General features: G+C 40.5%; 1 protein-coding gene across 1 annotated transcript in view; it reads right to left on the bottom strand.

The window, feature by feature from the left end:
* The window catches only part of LRRC7 (leucine rich repeat containing 7), a 186,751-nt gene that overhangs the window by 23,224 nt on the left and 146,664 nt on the right, over positions 1-16,863 (bottom strand). The window contains 5 exon segments of the mRNA XM_041127660.1: positions 3,850-3,999; positions 5,793-7,470; positions 8,453-8,633; positions 8,856-8,967; positions 10,894-11,016. Coding sequence (XP_040983594.1) covers positions 3,850-3,999; positions 5,793-7,470; positions 8,453-8,633; positions 8,856-8,967; positions 10,894-11,016 — 2,244 coding nt within the window.

Here is a 16,863-nt window from a genome sequence, read left to right as displayed (position 1 = left end):
TGTTATCTGTTTCTGTATTTCTTTACCATAGTTGGAAATTTTGCTAACGTGGGTATGGCTTCTTGTGTCAGACTTTCCAAAATGCCAACATACTACCACTGACAGCACTTAGCATTATGTAGTGCTTATTCAGTTAACTGCTTATTCAGTTAACTGCTTATTCAGTTCTGATTAATGGTAATCTGCAAAGAAAAAAAAAAGTCCATTCTTCCCCTCTGTCATTCAAGCAGTTTCTTCTTCAGCTTAGATTTAAAACAATCATGAAACACTTCTTTAGATGACTGAAGAATAAATGAAACTGTTGCTTTGAAATATTAAAGCTGGTAACTGGTCAATTAAGAACTTTTTTTTATGCAAGCTTAAAAAATCCTTTAAAAGTAAACAGAAGTAAATTGCAATTTAAATCATACTCCTCAGAGGTTAAGTAAAAAAATTCAGCCCTAATTATTTAAAATCAAAGAAAACTTTCATTATAATGCTCTCATAATTTAAGAAGTCTTCTGGAAAAATCAGGAAAGATGTGATCTTCCTTACATTAAAAACCACCAGAAAAACATTTCCCCTGTTGAAACTACAAGACCTCCCTGTGGAGCTTTCTTTACACAGATGAAAAATGGAAAAATGAGACCAACGTCAGGACTTTTTCCATAGGTTACCCCTCACAGCTCAACAGACACTGGTCCCAGTGCCTCACGCAGCAGCGCTGCTGCTCTCTCAGACAGCACACCACTCTCGAACGTTGGCAAATTTGGGCCCAGAGCTGTACACTGGCGTACGGACATGCACGAACCCGATGATATGGCTCTAAGGCCCTCACACGCAGGTGAACCTTTGTGTCCGGACAGGCGTCCAGGACTGTGAGCAGCCTGCCTGAAAAGGCTGCCAGGGGTTAGCCCCTGCCCGAGGCTCCCCAGCCCAGGACATGCCGAGCCCTGTTTGTCCGCAGATCAGAATTTGGGTCCCAGTTGGGGCCCAGGTAGGGCTCCTTGTGCCTGTGTAAACTCAGGAATCGGCCATTCTGCCCTGTTTGCTGCATGTCCCCACGTAACCCTCATCCAAACGGGGGAGTACATCATCTGAGACCAGGGCAGTAAACAGCTTCTAAATGAAAAAGTACAATTGCAAAACCTTCTGCTCTGAGGAGTAGTAAAAAACAACGAAAAAGAAAGGCCATCACCTTTGTGATGTGAGTCACCCCTTCCAGAGTCACCCACAGATCGAGGTGCCCAAGGCTGTGCTGGAAATCTGCTCACCTCCCTGTGAGATGACTTTATAACACATGCTAGGCGGCCTCACCATGCGGAGACAGAGAGGATTAGTCAGGCAGCTTCCTCAGGGAACTTCTGTTTTTTCTCCTATGTGATATATGTGAATATGCTGACTGTTCCTAAAGGGAGGCAGTACTGCACGCTTCTGAGAATGAAGTGCACCAAACCATAAACTTTTAAAAGAACTGTGAGATGGATGCCAAAATTTGAAAGCATTCTTCTGAAAAGTGTTCCTTTTGTCTCTGCAGACAACGCTGTGCCATTTTTATAAGCAAGTGACTAATCTGCAGAGGTGAGTTTGCACCCAAAATGGAAAAAAAAAAAATATAGAGGGTGCTTTCTGCTTTCTCAATAAACAGGAAAATTCTGTGATAACAGGTTTTTCTTTTCATTTTCTGCAGTAAAATGAATTTGTCTACTTACAATACCATTCATTTACAGAGCTCGGACAGACTGCAAACAACCTACATATCTATTAAGTCTAGTAAAAAATGAAAAGCAACAGTTCAAACATTTTATACATGGAATAGAATCGATGTAATAAACTTTCTCAAAATAAGTAATTGCTATACTTGATTTCCTGATCTTCCACTGGACAATTAGACCTCACTCATTACTCTCTTGAATCTAGGCCACGAGAAAGAAGAGGAAGAAGAGGTCAATATTAAGCTGCTGTGGCCTGGATTCATTAAGAAATGCAAATTCTTAGAACATGTGAAGGAATAAAATTAAACAACACTAAACATTCATATTATTTGTTCAACAATAATTTCTCACTGCTTTCCAAACAGTACAGTAAGAGAATACACCCCCTTCATGCAGTTCAGCATCACATTTTATATGGGTATGTAGCAATGAAATGCTGGTGAAATATAAAGCAGAATAATTCAAGTAAGACCACACCCCAAAACATGTCATTCTAAACAGTTTCATGAATTTCCTCAGACATCCACGTATTAGTATCCATATTATCTACAGCCTAAAATTCTTAAAGTGATATATAATACCTTATTCCTAAAGGTGTGTAGAAAAATAGTACCATTATTTGGAGCTGATGTCAAATGGACTTCTTTCAAGGACTTGTGACAAGAATTAGTACATACCCAAGTAGACAAACAAATTCTTTGAAAGAAAAAAACAGTATGACCAACACTGGAAAGCTGTCTGTGTCCAAACACACACACATCTATGTTTAAGATTTGACCTAGATGTCATCAGCTGAACAACAGAGAAGCACACACTAACATTAGGACTTGTTTAAATCCAGGGACAGCTGAATGGGGGGTGTAAATGAAGTTAACAGTGTATGGAAAGTAAGTTACAGCAGGAGAAACCTGACAATGACCTCTGTGTGTGTGTGTGTGTGTGTGTGCGCGCGCGCACGTGTGCACTGTTAACCTATCATAGCTTTGCTTGGAAATCCAGTGTATGATGCATATGCCTGTATTTGTAAGCTAAGCAGTGCTAAGACCTGTCCTCCGGCCAACCAGCACAATCTGGTCATGTTGCTGCCATTAAATTATCTTATTCTTCTAAACAGGCTTGGATCTAAACTCTTAAATCGGTCATTGGAACCCTCCTTTGGGAATTTCTGGCCAGTGCTGACTCCGGAGCCCTGGCCAGGGATTGCCCAGGAGGGTGCCAGCTGGCCTGGGCCAAACCATGCCTGAGGCCAGTCCAGCAATTAACAGTGCAGATGATCACATTTCAGCGCCTGGATCTGTGCTCTGTTACCCTTTAATTACTCACAGAGATGTTGCTAATTTGTACCAACAGCTACTGATGCTAATGCAGTAAGACACTTAACGATGCTCGTCACTTCTAGCACTGCAGTAGCCCCCTGTCATTACACACAATCCCACCAGTGCGACCGCTTTCAAGTATCTGCAACTGGCTGCTGCTGTGACTCCGGTGTGGCCATACGCGATGCAGAGTAAGGTCTCAGCATCTCCTCTCTGATACTCTGAAAATACTTCAGCAATGTCCCTCCCTGGCTTGTCATATGTGCTTTTCCCATCAAACACTTGTTTGTATATAATTTTGTATGTATGTACTTATCAACAATATATCGTTAATAGCTGTAAAATAAATAGTAAAAACTGAGAAAATTATTTTCTTTCTACAGGCATCACTCAACAAAAGTTTAAAATTAGTTTAGGTGTGGTAGGCATGTACTCAAAACTCATCAACTATTACAGCATACTCAATTAATGTTCCAATATTAAAGTCCCTGTCTCTTGGAGCCTATTTAAATGCATATCAAACATTTCTACATTAATTTTTCTAAGATCAGTCACAAACCAAAACACATTCTCCATTTCTGCGCACAGATTAAGTCATTGAGAAAATGATCACATCAGTCTGTAACACGAGAGCAGAAAGCAGTAATGACAGCCATGTGAGCTACTTAATCCAAAAAGCAAGATTATTGAGTAGGAAAAACTGTATTTCTATCATCTTTGCTTTTTGGATTGTGTATCGTATAAGCATGAATAATAGGCAAAAGCTAAACCAGGAAAAAGCAAGGAGTATTATTAATTTATTTTGTAATGCTGGTATATGCTAGCTATCCCATACTTACTTTCGGTAGAGGTAGCTCTTGAAGCATTTGGTTTTCAAATTTAGATTTAGTCTGCAAGTTTAAAGTCATGCTTCTGCCGGCATGCATTGCTGAAAAACCTCCAGAGTGCAGCATGCCAAGGCTAACTGTGTTGTGTTTGTAAGCAGCGGTCTGAGTAGAGGAAACAACCACGTGACAGGATATGAACACACATGCTCATTGAATTAAGTATCACACATATATGGTTAATTTCACAAAGTTTTAGTTTAAGCAAACAAACAGTACCAAGAAATAAATAGCTTCTTGATGCATGCACTGGGTCACACGGAAGCAAATACATTGCTAGTTATACATAAAATGGATACCATAAAAGACTTCAACGCTGACAGCAGATGAAATATGTTGTTATCTGTAGTTTGAAAATTGCAGTCTATAACATGGTACAAGTCTTTATTTTGCAAATATGGCCAAATTTTGGTACGTCTGCGCAACCACGGATGGGCCAGAAAATGTGTACCTAGCATAAAAGAGCACCAAAGGCAGAGGAAAAAACCCTATAGAAGAAGGCTCTGCACCATCTTATGAGCTTTGTGACCGCTCCCTGGCTAGCAGCTGCCCAGAAGGGACAAGCTTTGGCTGGGCCCAGCACAGCAGGTACAGAGGTCCTGCACAGACCGGCATCTCACCGGCCGTGGGCAGACGGGCAGCATCTTCTCCTGGCGCAGCTGCTGCACTGCAGTGCCCCGGAGTTCTCATCAGCAAAATCTCCCCCAGACAGCCCAGCTTCTTAGAGCTTTGCTTATGGTAAGTTGCAAACAACTCGAAACTAGCTTGCTGGCAGCTGCAGGGATTACTATGAACTCAATTTAACTAGATAAAATCACCAGTGTCAGCTTTCCACGAGTTTAAGTATTTCTTAAGCAAATGTACATTGTAAACTAAGTGTAAAGATATTTCTTAAACAAACAACATCTGGGAAGTGTTTATTTCCACCAGAAATGTCTCTACTTGGGGTGCGCTATTTTGCCTAGGTATTAGGTATTTTCCAATCAGTTTAACACAACACAAGGAAAACAGCTGAAGTAAGGAAAAAGCTTCAGCCTTCAAGCCAGTTTTTAAAGTTTACCCATTTGATCCTTAATGATATTTTAATCTGCGTCACATCCAAGCAACTGGAAGTTATTGAATATATTAACACCAAACTCACGAGTATCTAGCGTAAAATAGGTATATGGACACATTTTGAAACTAACTTATGCATTTCATGACAGTAATTTTTCACAACCACTTCAGATTATGAAGTAAATTCGATTCATGAAGTAGGTCATTAGTCAAGATCATGATTGAAATCATGCACTATAGTACTTGTACTGTTTTGTATAGAAGGCAAGTAAGCATAACTTCCTACAGCTAAAAGGAGTAATAATCATATTTCTTGTTAAAAACAGTGGCAGTGTATATGCAGTGATATTTTTCAGAGTTAAAAGATACCTTTAAATCCTCTCAACTAACAGTGATATGAAAGCTAAAATACATTATTTTACTTTTTATCTGTGATGTTTTTCTTTGTTGCCTTTTACTGCAAAGATGTATCCAGCATCTTTTAATGCTCTCAAATCATTACTGAAGTGGTGGACTTCAGCAGCACGTTCACATCTGTTGATAAGGAGAGATTTTTATGTTTTTTATTATTTCAGACAGTGCTGCAGCAGTTACTACATTAGTGAAGTGCACCGTGGTGCGTTATTCGTGCAGAGACTCTTTATCACTCTCAATTACCCGGGGAACCCCTCACTCCAGCTGCTTTTGAGCCCCTCCAGACCCCTTTGCGGGTCGGTTCCTCTGACACCAATGCAGGAATTTCATTACTGGGAATTCTGGTGGTTACCACTGTACGTGCAAATAGTTTGACATACCGAAACACACAACTAAAGGCATTAATTGCAGAGAAATGCCAAACATACCCTGTCTAACCTTCTAGCTTCTATATGTCTAAGTAGCTGTTGTCTCCAGTCAGCGGGCATTTTAGCACAGCTCTCATTTCCCTTCACAGGGGTAGGCCTTGTCTTTATATCACTGTTATCGGAAGGCTTGTCGCCATAGTTACCCAAGTTATAGTCTGACGGTATCTTTTCCAGCAGAGCTGCCATTGTAGGCCTCGCTGAAACCGGCCTGGTTTGGGATGTGCCGTAACTCTCTGTACTGTAGCTTCTTGCAGACAACGGCCTCCTTTGTGTAAGGTTTTTAACTGGAAAGCTTCCAGTCTGGGCTTTCACTTCTTGGTAGGAAGGATGCTCGTCTTCGTACCTGCCATTCCTCTTGAGGAACTGAGACTCGGAGACCGAGATGCTGCTCTGGCGCTCCACAGCTCCTCGGTACGGAGGCCTGCCATACCTGTCGCTCGGGGGCAGCTCGTGGGGCTCACTGACTCTCCTGAACATGGACATCTCGGTGGAACTGGCCAACGAATCCGCTCTCCTCAGGAACCCCGGCCGAGACCCCTGGCTCGCAAAGGGGGCACCGACCGCCTCCTCGTTCACCGACGGCTGGGAGAAGGAGAACATGTGCTCCACAGGGGGGTAGCCGCGGTAAGCCCTCGGGCTGACCAGATCCTGGGGCAGGTTTTTACTCTGCTGGGGAATGTACTCGGGGTTGAGCTGGAAAGGCGGCGGTAGCCTCTTCTCCGCTGTGACCTCCACTGCTCCCTGTGGGTTGAAGCTTTGGTCGAACTGGTAGACTTTCTTCGTGACGGACGACTTCTGCTGCGGCTGCACCTTGACGCTGCCGTAGGTCAGCAGCTCGTCGTCCAGCATGGGGACCGACTGGCTGCGGGACATGCTCAGCATGCCGTGCTCTGGGCCCAGGAGCTTGTCCACCCTCTCGTGGGTTCCTACAGTATCATTACCAGATGCATAGTTTTCTAAGGGTATATTATACACTTTGTATGTACCAATGTCTATCTCATCGATACTTTGTGACTTCTTAAATTTGTTAGTTTTTAAATCCCTCATCATCGGAGAAAGTCGCTCTGTACTCTTGCTGATCGAAATAACGCTTTTGGAAGGATCTGGGCGACAGTGGATATGGGAAAAGACGTTTGTGAGACTTCTGTTAGCATTTGAATCGTGATATTCCCATGCTATTCCTGGGGTGAAAGTGCTAGTCATTTCAGGAGACTCTTTGACATGATCTTTCCGCTCAGGCAAAGGGCTGGTGGTGGGGGTGCTTTCCAGTTTGGAAGGAAAAGCTGTCCTGTCTTCAAAAGGACTAGGGGTTCTGGTCCAATTTTGCCAAGGATTGGGAGGAGGCACTTCAGATTCGTGTGTATTTCTGAGCGTTGGCTGCTCCAGCTCCAGGGGAATGCCAACTATCCTGTCTTGTCTAATCAACGGCCTGCGTCCATGTGCAGATGTGCTTCTAGATTTCGTGCTCAGGAGGGGGTTAGCACTAGGATTCTCCACCGTGCTCTCCTCCGCAACGAACCCTGTGTTATCGTAGTGCGAGCTGTCATTCCAGCTGTCAGCGAACGTTTCGCTCAGCGGGCGCCTGTCGGTGCGCTGTGGCAGGTTCCCCACCGGCGTGGATTCCCGTTGGCTCAGCAATGGCTTTGTTTCAAGGGGCTGTGGAAATGACTGTGCCAGCCTGCAAAACCAAACCAAAACGAAACAAGATAAAATGCCCTCTATTAGAGCACAAAAGCAGTCATCAGAAAGACACAATTATAAAGCAATTTAATATTCTCCCATCTATACTCTGCCTTGGGGATTGTACTACGAGATGTCCACTTTGTGCCACTGGTTTGGCATGAATGGCTGCAGCAGTTTTTTGCACTGGAGTACAGATTCTGTAAGTACGTACACAGAGAAACTGAGAAGTCAGTCAAAAGTCCAGGGTGGCTCAATGTCATGTTCATATAAATCCAACTGAACATATTTTCCTGCTTTAAAAATAATATTTTATGAGTGCAAGGGAAGCTTCTTTACAGTTACATTGGTTTTTTTTAAAACAAAAATACCAGATTCAGTTTGTGCATGTTCTCACCACCAAGATTTTATGCATCTCCAGTGAGCAGGCTCCAGCTTCTTTTTAATGGGGAAGAGCCTGTGGATGGAACTACATTAGGTGACTTATGGCAGGAATAGACAGGGCAGGGTGTTCCTGGTATGGCATGAGAGTGTTTTCAGGTTGCTGATGTCTAGCGTGAATTACAACCTTCAAAAGAACTGTGTTGTTCTTGGAGGTCCAGGGCAGAGTGAGGCTCAGGACAGCAATAATATGAGAGACATAACACTCTGCTATCTATGCTAAACTACAGCCAGCTGCAGCTCAGGGCCACGCAGAGCAGAATTATTGCAGCTCAATTACTAGGCGCTTTTAATGCATGGTTATAGCACATTGCTGAAAAACCAGCTGTAGAATTACAGACATTTATAGAGTATGAATGGGTGGCCAACTTTGCACAGCCTGGGCTTTGAATAGCTATGTACACCTCTGCAAAACTGGGGTAAAAATGTTGTATTTTTTTAATTGAATGCCTTAACAGATAGCATATGATCACTTTGAATGCATATGACAACATAAAACAAAAGGCAACCAGAAGCTATGTTAAGAAAGACGATCACACCTGTTCCCCCACAAAGAGTTATTCACTGCTTCTTTAGCCGTTGTCTGCAAGGACCCCATTTTAACATGCGCGTTGGAGGACCCTGAGGAAGCCTGGGAAGGGGAATAGTCTGAGTAAGTGCCTGAGGAAACGCTGTTATTCAGACAATGGATCTTATCTGCTTCAGACTCATCTGTCGATTCTGAAAACAAAACACAGCAAACGTTTTCAGGACGAGGTATTTGAAAACTAAACTCCAGAAAAATACATTTTTAAATTGATACTATGGATATATATACATGTGCAAAAATATGCATGTAATATGTTTTAAAATCATACTGAAGTGTAGAACATCTTAAGTAATGTGTCTATCTGTGTACATTACATATGCTTTCAACTAAAAGGTTGTAAGTCAAGTTAGTACCTTTCTTCTCTTTACCCAGAAGAACAAGTTTGGGTGGGTACAACGGAGTCTCTGGCATGGAAGGACGAAGTTCCCCTATCCTCATCTCACTGGCAGGATGTCCAAAGGCATCCTGAGGAATATAATAATGTAGAGTAAACATAGGAAACAGAATCCACTTCAAACTGCAATGAACAAACATTTCACCGCCTTCTTTCCATGAATGTGACAACACACCAAAACCCCACCATACGGGTAGTGTGTCTAATCATGCTGATTCGTCAGCTGAAAATTCTAATTAGTCCTACATAAATACTTATAAAAATTATGTTGATGTGTTCATTCTGAAAATGTGGACAAAACAGATGGAACTTGCACGATACATCAAGGCCAAGTAAACATTTTTGATGAAGGTCAGAAAAATGCAAGCTACCAGTAGAAATAAATAAAAATGTAGAATAAACAATTACTTCTTATTTCAGGAGTAAGTATTCCTCATTCATTTATTCATGGCACTAGTCCTTTGACAGATTCAACTGTCCATATAGCTATATTTAATTAATATGACTTTGTCTCTAAAGAATTTTTTGCTAAATTAAAATGATTCAGTTTTCATAAACTTCTCATTGAGAGTTCAGCAAATCTTGACCTTCAAAGACTGCCCTGCAAAACTGCTTTGCTGTTCTAGCCGGCAATAGGACATATACTGAAAATAACATGAGTTAAAAAGTGGTAAGAAAGTGAAATGTAGTCTTAGAAAGAGCTATTTTAAATTAGGGCATTTAAATTAGGCTCATAGGATAGTTAGAAGGGAATGAAGCCACAAACAGGGAATCCATGGCATTTCATATCCCTGGAAGAAATTCAGAAATGAGAAAGATGCTGACCTGAAGATAGGAGTCTTGGGGAGATAGGGTAGGGGATGACACTTACTGGAGGAATGATACTGGTAACCCTGCCCTCAGGAGGGGACTTAAGGAAAGGGAGCTGGAAGAACGAGCAATATGGGAAAGCCACTTTGTGGGTGTTGGTGCATGGGCTCAGGGAAATGTAATGGAAAGGGAACTGGTGGAGATGGGCATGGGAACACTGGAAAGTTGTGCCAAGGCCAGTCAAGATCCTTGTGGGGAGGGGTACAGCAACACACATCATCTCAGAAGTGAGAGGATGAGCTGTGATTTCGTAAAGAGGATGGAAATTGGAGAAGGAGAGTATCTAGTAAAAAAGAGGAAGCTTTGGAGAGGTATTAAGAAAAATCAATAATTAGTAGTATAAATGAGGAAGGAAATGGTTAGGAGAAATATACTGAGGAGGGAACTTACACTAATGGAGACACTATGAGGATCTGTGTACCCTGACATTTTGTTGTTAAAGGTACTCCAGTGATTTTGCAGAGTGAAGTCAATAAAGGAAAGAGATGTAATATTTAGAGAAACTATTTAAAATGGGAGTACCAAAACCAAAACCACATTCTTAAAATGTAAAATGCTACAATATTTTTAAAATTTACTTGCTTTTACTCGTAAGGACAAAATTTTCAGAGGTTTACTCTCCATTAACTACTTTTTGTACTAACAGTGGAAACAGACATTTGTAGAAGCATTTGCCATGTGATTTATCCTTGAAGAATATATTTGTACAACAGATATTATAACCCTTCTGCATTTGGTGTTCTACAGGAGGTAGTACCATACCAGAACAGCAAAGAACAGGTATCTTCACAGCCCCTTTAATTAACCCCCTCGGCGCTAACATTTAAGCAAATATAGCTACATACTGATTCTTACATGCTGTAATATATTCAAGACTTTAAACTACTTTCACATGCAGACATCCCTTGTCGTGTATGGTAGTTCTCACATAGCAGTAGTGATGTACATACAACTTGAAGCTAACAATAGTGCAACAGCATTTTTCCAGTGCAGCACAATCATCTTCTAGTGTGGTGTAACAAACTTATGCAAAACCATTTTTTGAGAAATCAAAAAGTGCATAGCATTCGCAGAGTGTGAAATTCTCCACCTTTGAAGCATGGTGCATGTTAATTTTCTTCTTGTACCTCTGAGCTTTTTGTATGCTCCTCTTTCTCCTTCCTGTCTGGGATTTCCAGAGTTGATTTCTGAGTGTTGTCTGTATCAGACAGGTGACTCTTTTGGAATTCTTTATTTTCTCTATCTTGAACCTAGAATCCCAATATTGTGCCATGAAACTTCCAAAACTTATACGCTTAAAATAAAACTACTTGCTGTGAGATAGGAAGAACCAGCAGTTCCATTTTTGACAGAATGATGAACACAGGTTTTTGTCAGGTGCATGTTCCATGAAGTTTTCTATGTTATATTCTTTTTTTCTTTTTAGCCCCTAGTCCAGCTATTCCAACAAAAATCAATACACTTTTGAAAGGACTAGTCTGGCATTTGTGAATATGCCATGAGAGTGAAATATATTGTAAAAAACCAAAGTCATATTCCATTTAATTCTACTCTGTTTAATAGGTCCTTTTTTCTTACAAGCCCAAGAACAAAAAGGTAACTAATAGAAAAAAAAGAAGTATTATTAATAGGACCAATTGCAAGAACAAAGGGAAGAGATAAATGCAATTGTGTTGTGTCAGAACTTATTCCTCGGGACTAACCAGAGAAAGATATAGGTAGAGGACAGAAGAATATGGTGAGCTGTTTCCCAAGAGAAAATACATGGTAAAACCCATTAAAATAAGTGGGAAGGAAAAATATCACCAATTATGCATGCTGACAACATAAGAACATTAAATTATAATCTGGAGGGAGAGAATTTTTAAAATAACCTAACTCCTAGAGTCTGCTTGCAAAGAATATAAAACCTCCGAATAGAGCAGACCGGGACTCTGGGCAGACACAGCACACACAAGGCAGAGGAATGCGCGACCGTCAATGATAGATCTATTCCAGAGGAACAACTATGTATACGTAGAGGGTTGGCAGCACTTCTAAGCTGGAGAAGGCTAGGTCAATCTGAAGAATGACAAACTGGCTATAAAGAACTGGAGAAGCACAGAAATAAAGGGATTAAGGCAAATGTTACTCAGTCTAGATTTTACTAAAACTTTAATGAAAAAAAAAAAAAAAGGAGATCACAGAAAGTCTAAGAACAAATGCAACCAGATAGCTATCAGAATATCCCTAGATACAAACAAGACTACCTGAGGCATAGGCTTCTTTCCTGAGAACCACAGTTAGTGGTGCGGTTTTGTAACAAAGCCTCACTGAGCCACCTATCCACGTTACAGTCTCTGCACAGAAAATGGCAGTACTTCCACCTCTCAGCCCTGTATGTCGATAGTTTCAAAGTCCCACTGAATAGTCTTCTCCAGACAAAAATCACAAAACAAATTGTATCTGAAGCTCAGCATGTAAAAGGCAGTCACAGCTCTGAATATTTTGCTGTCTAAGCTAGCAATTAGCAGACTATTCTAAACAAAATTCAGCCACCAATCCAGGAATGCACTAAGAGTCACCCCAAAACATGACATTATCCCAGGAGAAAGCAGGGTGGAGGATCTTTCTAAATCTCTCTCACTCTTCTGGCTGCAGTGGCAGCTTCCAGAAAGGCCAGTTTCAGTAGCCGTTAGATCTGAACGTTGTCTGAAACAGATGTTAATACAAGATATAACTGAACCAGTGGAAGGAAAACTTCTAATGCGGATATGGAATCTGAAAGTGGGAGAATGAAGGAAAGCCAATACAATTCCTACCTGCAGAAGTGATACAGCAGCCAGCACAACGTTACGGCACTAATGAAATGAGCTCTCACCTTTTCAGTTCCAGCAGGCAATCTCAGACATATGATAGAGCTTTAAAAGTAGACATAAGTACATGAGGAACAGCGTGGGGCAGAGCTAGTTTTTGGGACTCCACATGGAAAGACGTAGTAGATCCTGGAAAAAAGTTGTCATCTGCAGATAGGGCATAATGATTGTTTCTGCCATGTGTCTCTGCCTTGCAGTCCAGTGGACGGGCAAGCAGTTGGAGGAATGCACACATTAACCTTGCCTATTCAGGGGCTCAGAAACACAGCCAAGGGGATGCATCCAAGAACTGACCAGAACTACTTATCACCAAAGAAATCAAAGTTACAGATCCCCAGTCTACAAAGATGTATTTTAGAATGAAAATTTCCATTTCCAGTAGTTTAATCTCAAATGGTTAAGCCTGTTAGCTGACATGGTCAGGATTCTGCAAAGATAAACTGCAGACCCTTATCCAACCAGTCGTCAGTCATGTACTGCAGAGGCCGGGAGACCTTCTAACATCATCCTCAGTTATAAACCATGGAGAGGCTCTTGTCCAGCTCTGTACGTGGTCTTCCACGTGAGGACAGAAGTCTCAGTACTGCCCTGAGTTACGATACCCTGATACGTGAATTGCGCTCTCTGTGCTCTCCCACCTCTGGAGGAAACAAGCTTCTGTTGCTCTCTATCTAGATGGATACGCACCCAATTGCATACATCTCACCGAGGTTGCTGCTAACAGAGAGAGTCTCAGGCCTTTTGCAAAAAAGTCCCTTCATGGCCCATCAAACATAAACCAGGCTTACATGCCCCGTGTATATGAGATTGTACAGAGTGCCATGTCCAGACATGTAATACTGCACCTCCTGAGTCCTCATGCAGGTGGGGACAGACAGAGCAGTAGCCTCCAAGGGTCAAGCCATGTCCAGGGCTGATTTTATGGAAGGTAGGTTTTCTCTTGGAGGCAGCCCTGAATAATGCCCCTCCAATCCAGACACTTAGATAAGGTCAGGCAGAAGTCAAAGTAACTCAAAATGAACTTTAAGACATTTGACATCCTATCTGAAGAAAGGTCTCTTGTGAGTCAGACCTCCAGATGAGTAAATCATTACCTCCTTTCTCCTTTGACAAGAAGGTACCAAGGTCAATACCTCAGTAAAGATCTTCTGTGCCATGGAGAAACCAAAAACTCTTTAATGAAGATATTTCTGACTCCTGGTAAAATATAGGTAATTCTGTTGCAAAGAGCTTATCAAGGTATGGGCTTGAAGCAGATACAAACCAAAGATCTTTAGCATATATTCCTCTCCCAATCAGGAGACTGTCATTGTGCATCTCATTAGTGGAAAAGAGCTCCCACAACAGACACGTCAACTGAATCAATTGAAGCCAGGCATCCTGGAGGACATAAAAGTGTGTAAGTTTTCCTGGAAAGGCAAGATGATCTTTTAAGATAGTCTCTGAAACTTGCATGAAAAACAAAACAAAAAGAACACTATTCTCTACCCCCCCAACCCCCAACCCCCCCCCCCCCAACCCAAACCCGCACAGTAACAAAGTCAGAAGTTAAAAGGATTGAGGTCTTATTTTGACAGAGATGAGATGAAAGTCTCAGAAGATCCAATACAGCTGAGGTGGTATTTTTCTAGCTGTTAGCACTAGCACCTGCATCTGCATCAGCTCACTCAAAGAATAACAAGCTCTCCTTTTTACACAGTATTAATAAACCTGCTAAAAATTAACACAGAGGATGGAATGTTGTAGGTTGGACTAGAAAAGACTTTTTTTTTAATCCAAAGCTGAGAGTTATACAGAAGTATTTCCAGTTTATTCGTCAATCCATACATATCAAGAATATTAACTATAAAGGTCTTAATTGCTGATTTGTGGTATTTCTCATTGTTTCTCAGGGAAAGGCTGCACAATGCACTAAGTTATCCTAGACTTCTTTCTGTCCAAAATGCACATCTTTCAAATCACTTAGGACAACGAAGAGGTTTATTTTAATTGATGATTAATTAAGGAATTGTTTGCTTATTATAACTGAAGGTGGAGGATGATACAGGGGATTTGAAATGTAGCTTGTTACTCATTTTAGATGCTCCCTTTAATTATTTAGAAACAGTTTTGTGAAGAGACATGTGTAAATTAATTGCAAGAAAACCCAAAAGAGATCAGAAAAGAAACCAGCTTATCTGGCCTCTGAGGATGAAAAAGTCAGCATTGCACCTGAAATTAAATTACTTTGTTATTAGAAACTGTCTTCAGTCTAAATCTATATCAGAACACACCTGCATTTTCAAACTGTATTTTAATTTGAGGCTTGAGATCATGTTTCCTAATTATCTGAAAAGAAAATGGAGCTCAATTCTGTTTTATTTAATCTCTTACAACTGAAATCGTACCAATATTATTCACAAAATCATTCACACTTTTTCTACAGTTTCCCATACCTCCTCTTTATCTTCATGCAGGAAGCCAAAGAGAGGAAAATGTATACATCATCCTGCTTTACAGCCATAAAATCTTCCCAGTGTCAGCATTTGTATGAATGTCAAGAACACTTTTTTTCTTTTCTTTAGTTGACAAGATAGTTGTGTTACTAGTCTGGACTAAATACTAGGGAAATTAAAATCTGAAAAAGTTCCACCATCTTCACTATTATAATAACGGAAGATGAAAAATATATCTTCACTGATATCATGGAAATAGTTGTGCACTCACATCAGTTGCTTCTGGTAGAAAATTAACTAGGAAATTGCAATCACATTATTTAATTGCACTTCAGGAATTACCGCAGGGTCTTCAGCAATTCAACTATTTTTATAGAATGCTTTTTGTGATACTCATGCAATTAACCGTTCATGTACATTCACAGAAAAACTAGATGTGATTATTTTTCTGTTGCAAAAGTGAATGCATTTTTATCAAAGAATGAAATTTTTCTTCATCTTTTTCTGTTAGAACACAGTATATGGTCACACAAGCATTTCAGAGCAACTGTAGTATTTTATGTTGTTGGTGTTGGTAATGGTGTTGCTGCCATTTACTCTTTCCTTACACCTCCATAATGGAGGCTTCACTGGGCTCTGCATAATCACAGGACTCTGCTGTAGCTCGGTTAACTGGGATGTTAACATTTTAGTTTAACAACTTAACATTTAGTTTAACAGCAACTAAACCAGTATAGCCACCTATTTCTGAAGCCTGCATCATCAGATACCGCCACAAGACCAAACACCTAATGTCTTTGTCAGACAACATTGATTCAAATTCCAGATAGATAATATATGTGTGTGTTCACAGTATAGATAATTAAAACCCGCAGAAAGCTATTAAGTATATTCAAGTTCAAAAACTAGATGATACAAAATAAATTGTATGTATTCAGCAACAACAGCAGAACATGTCAATACTCATGCCACAAGACCTAAGTTGGTTCAAAGGCCAGACCTACACAGTAAGGAAGAATTTAATGAGCAAAAAGGAATAATGGTGGAATTTAAGATTTCAGATTTAGATAAAAACATGATTGATTTAACTTGAATATTTTAGTTTGAAGTACTAATCGAAACTGTGACTAGATTTGAAGTCTTCTGAAGCCATCTTAAAAGAAAACTTCGGGTTTGTTTTTAACAAATGAAAACGTTTAACTGTAAATAAAACACACAGTACTGACAGAGCAGATACAGTGACTGTTGAATATGTAAGAACAGCCAATCTGTGTTAAGGATACGGAAAATTGAGGAAGAAAAATTCATCATACATGACTAGCCAGAGACAGGGATATTTCAAGGACAATGAATTTATCATAATGTTTAAATAACAAAGGAGTGAAAAGATAATGTGATAATTTTCTTTTCCTCATTTATTTCTTTTGAACATTAAGACTTCATAAAGATTTTCAAGAATGCTGGTATTCTTGTTGACCTGTCCGAGCTTATAAACTATGAGTACATATTGCCAGGGTAAGACATTTCCCTTATGTATAAGTTGTGCCTGCACAAAGTAAGTTGTTAGGGTGAATGTTAATGAGTAGATGCCCTCTGAGATCAAGCTTCAGCTATTTGTAACAGCTTTGCACAAGACTGCAGTATTTAGGAATTCACCTTTCAGTGACTGTATTCATGTTAGAATAGAAGACTTTGTTACTATGCATACTGATCCACTTCTGATCATATTAAGGGCTAAATTCTGCACCTCACTGTAAGTCGCTATTCGGGGGGTGCCTGATCTAAAGTACCCTGCAGTCGAAGGAGC

Source organism: Aquila chrysaetos, chromosome 12 (genome assembly GCF_900496995.4).
Source record: "Aquila chrysaetos chrysaetos chromosome 12, bAquChr1.4, whole genome shotgun sequence".
Lineage (NCBI taxonomy): Eukaryota > Metazoa > Chordata > Aves > Accipitriformes > Accipitridae > Aquila > Aquila chrysaetos.
This window is presented reverse-complemented; position numbering and strand designations above follow the sequence as displayed.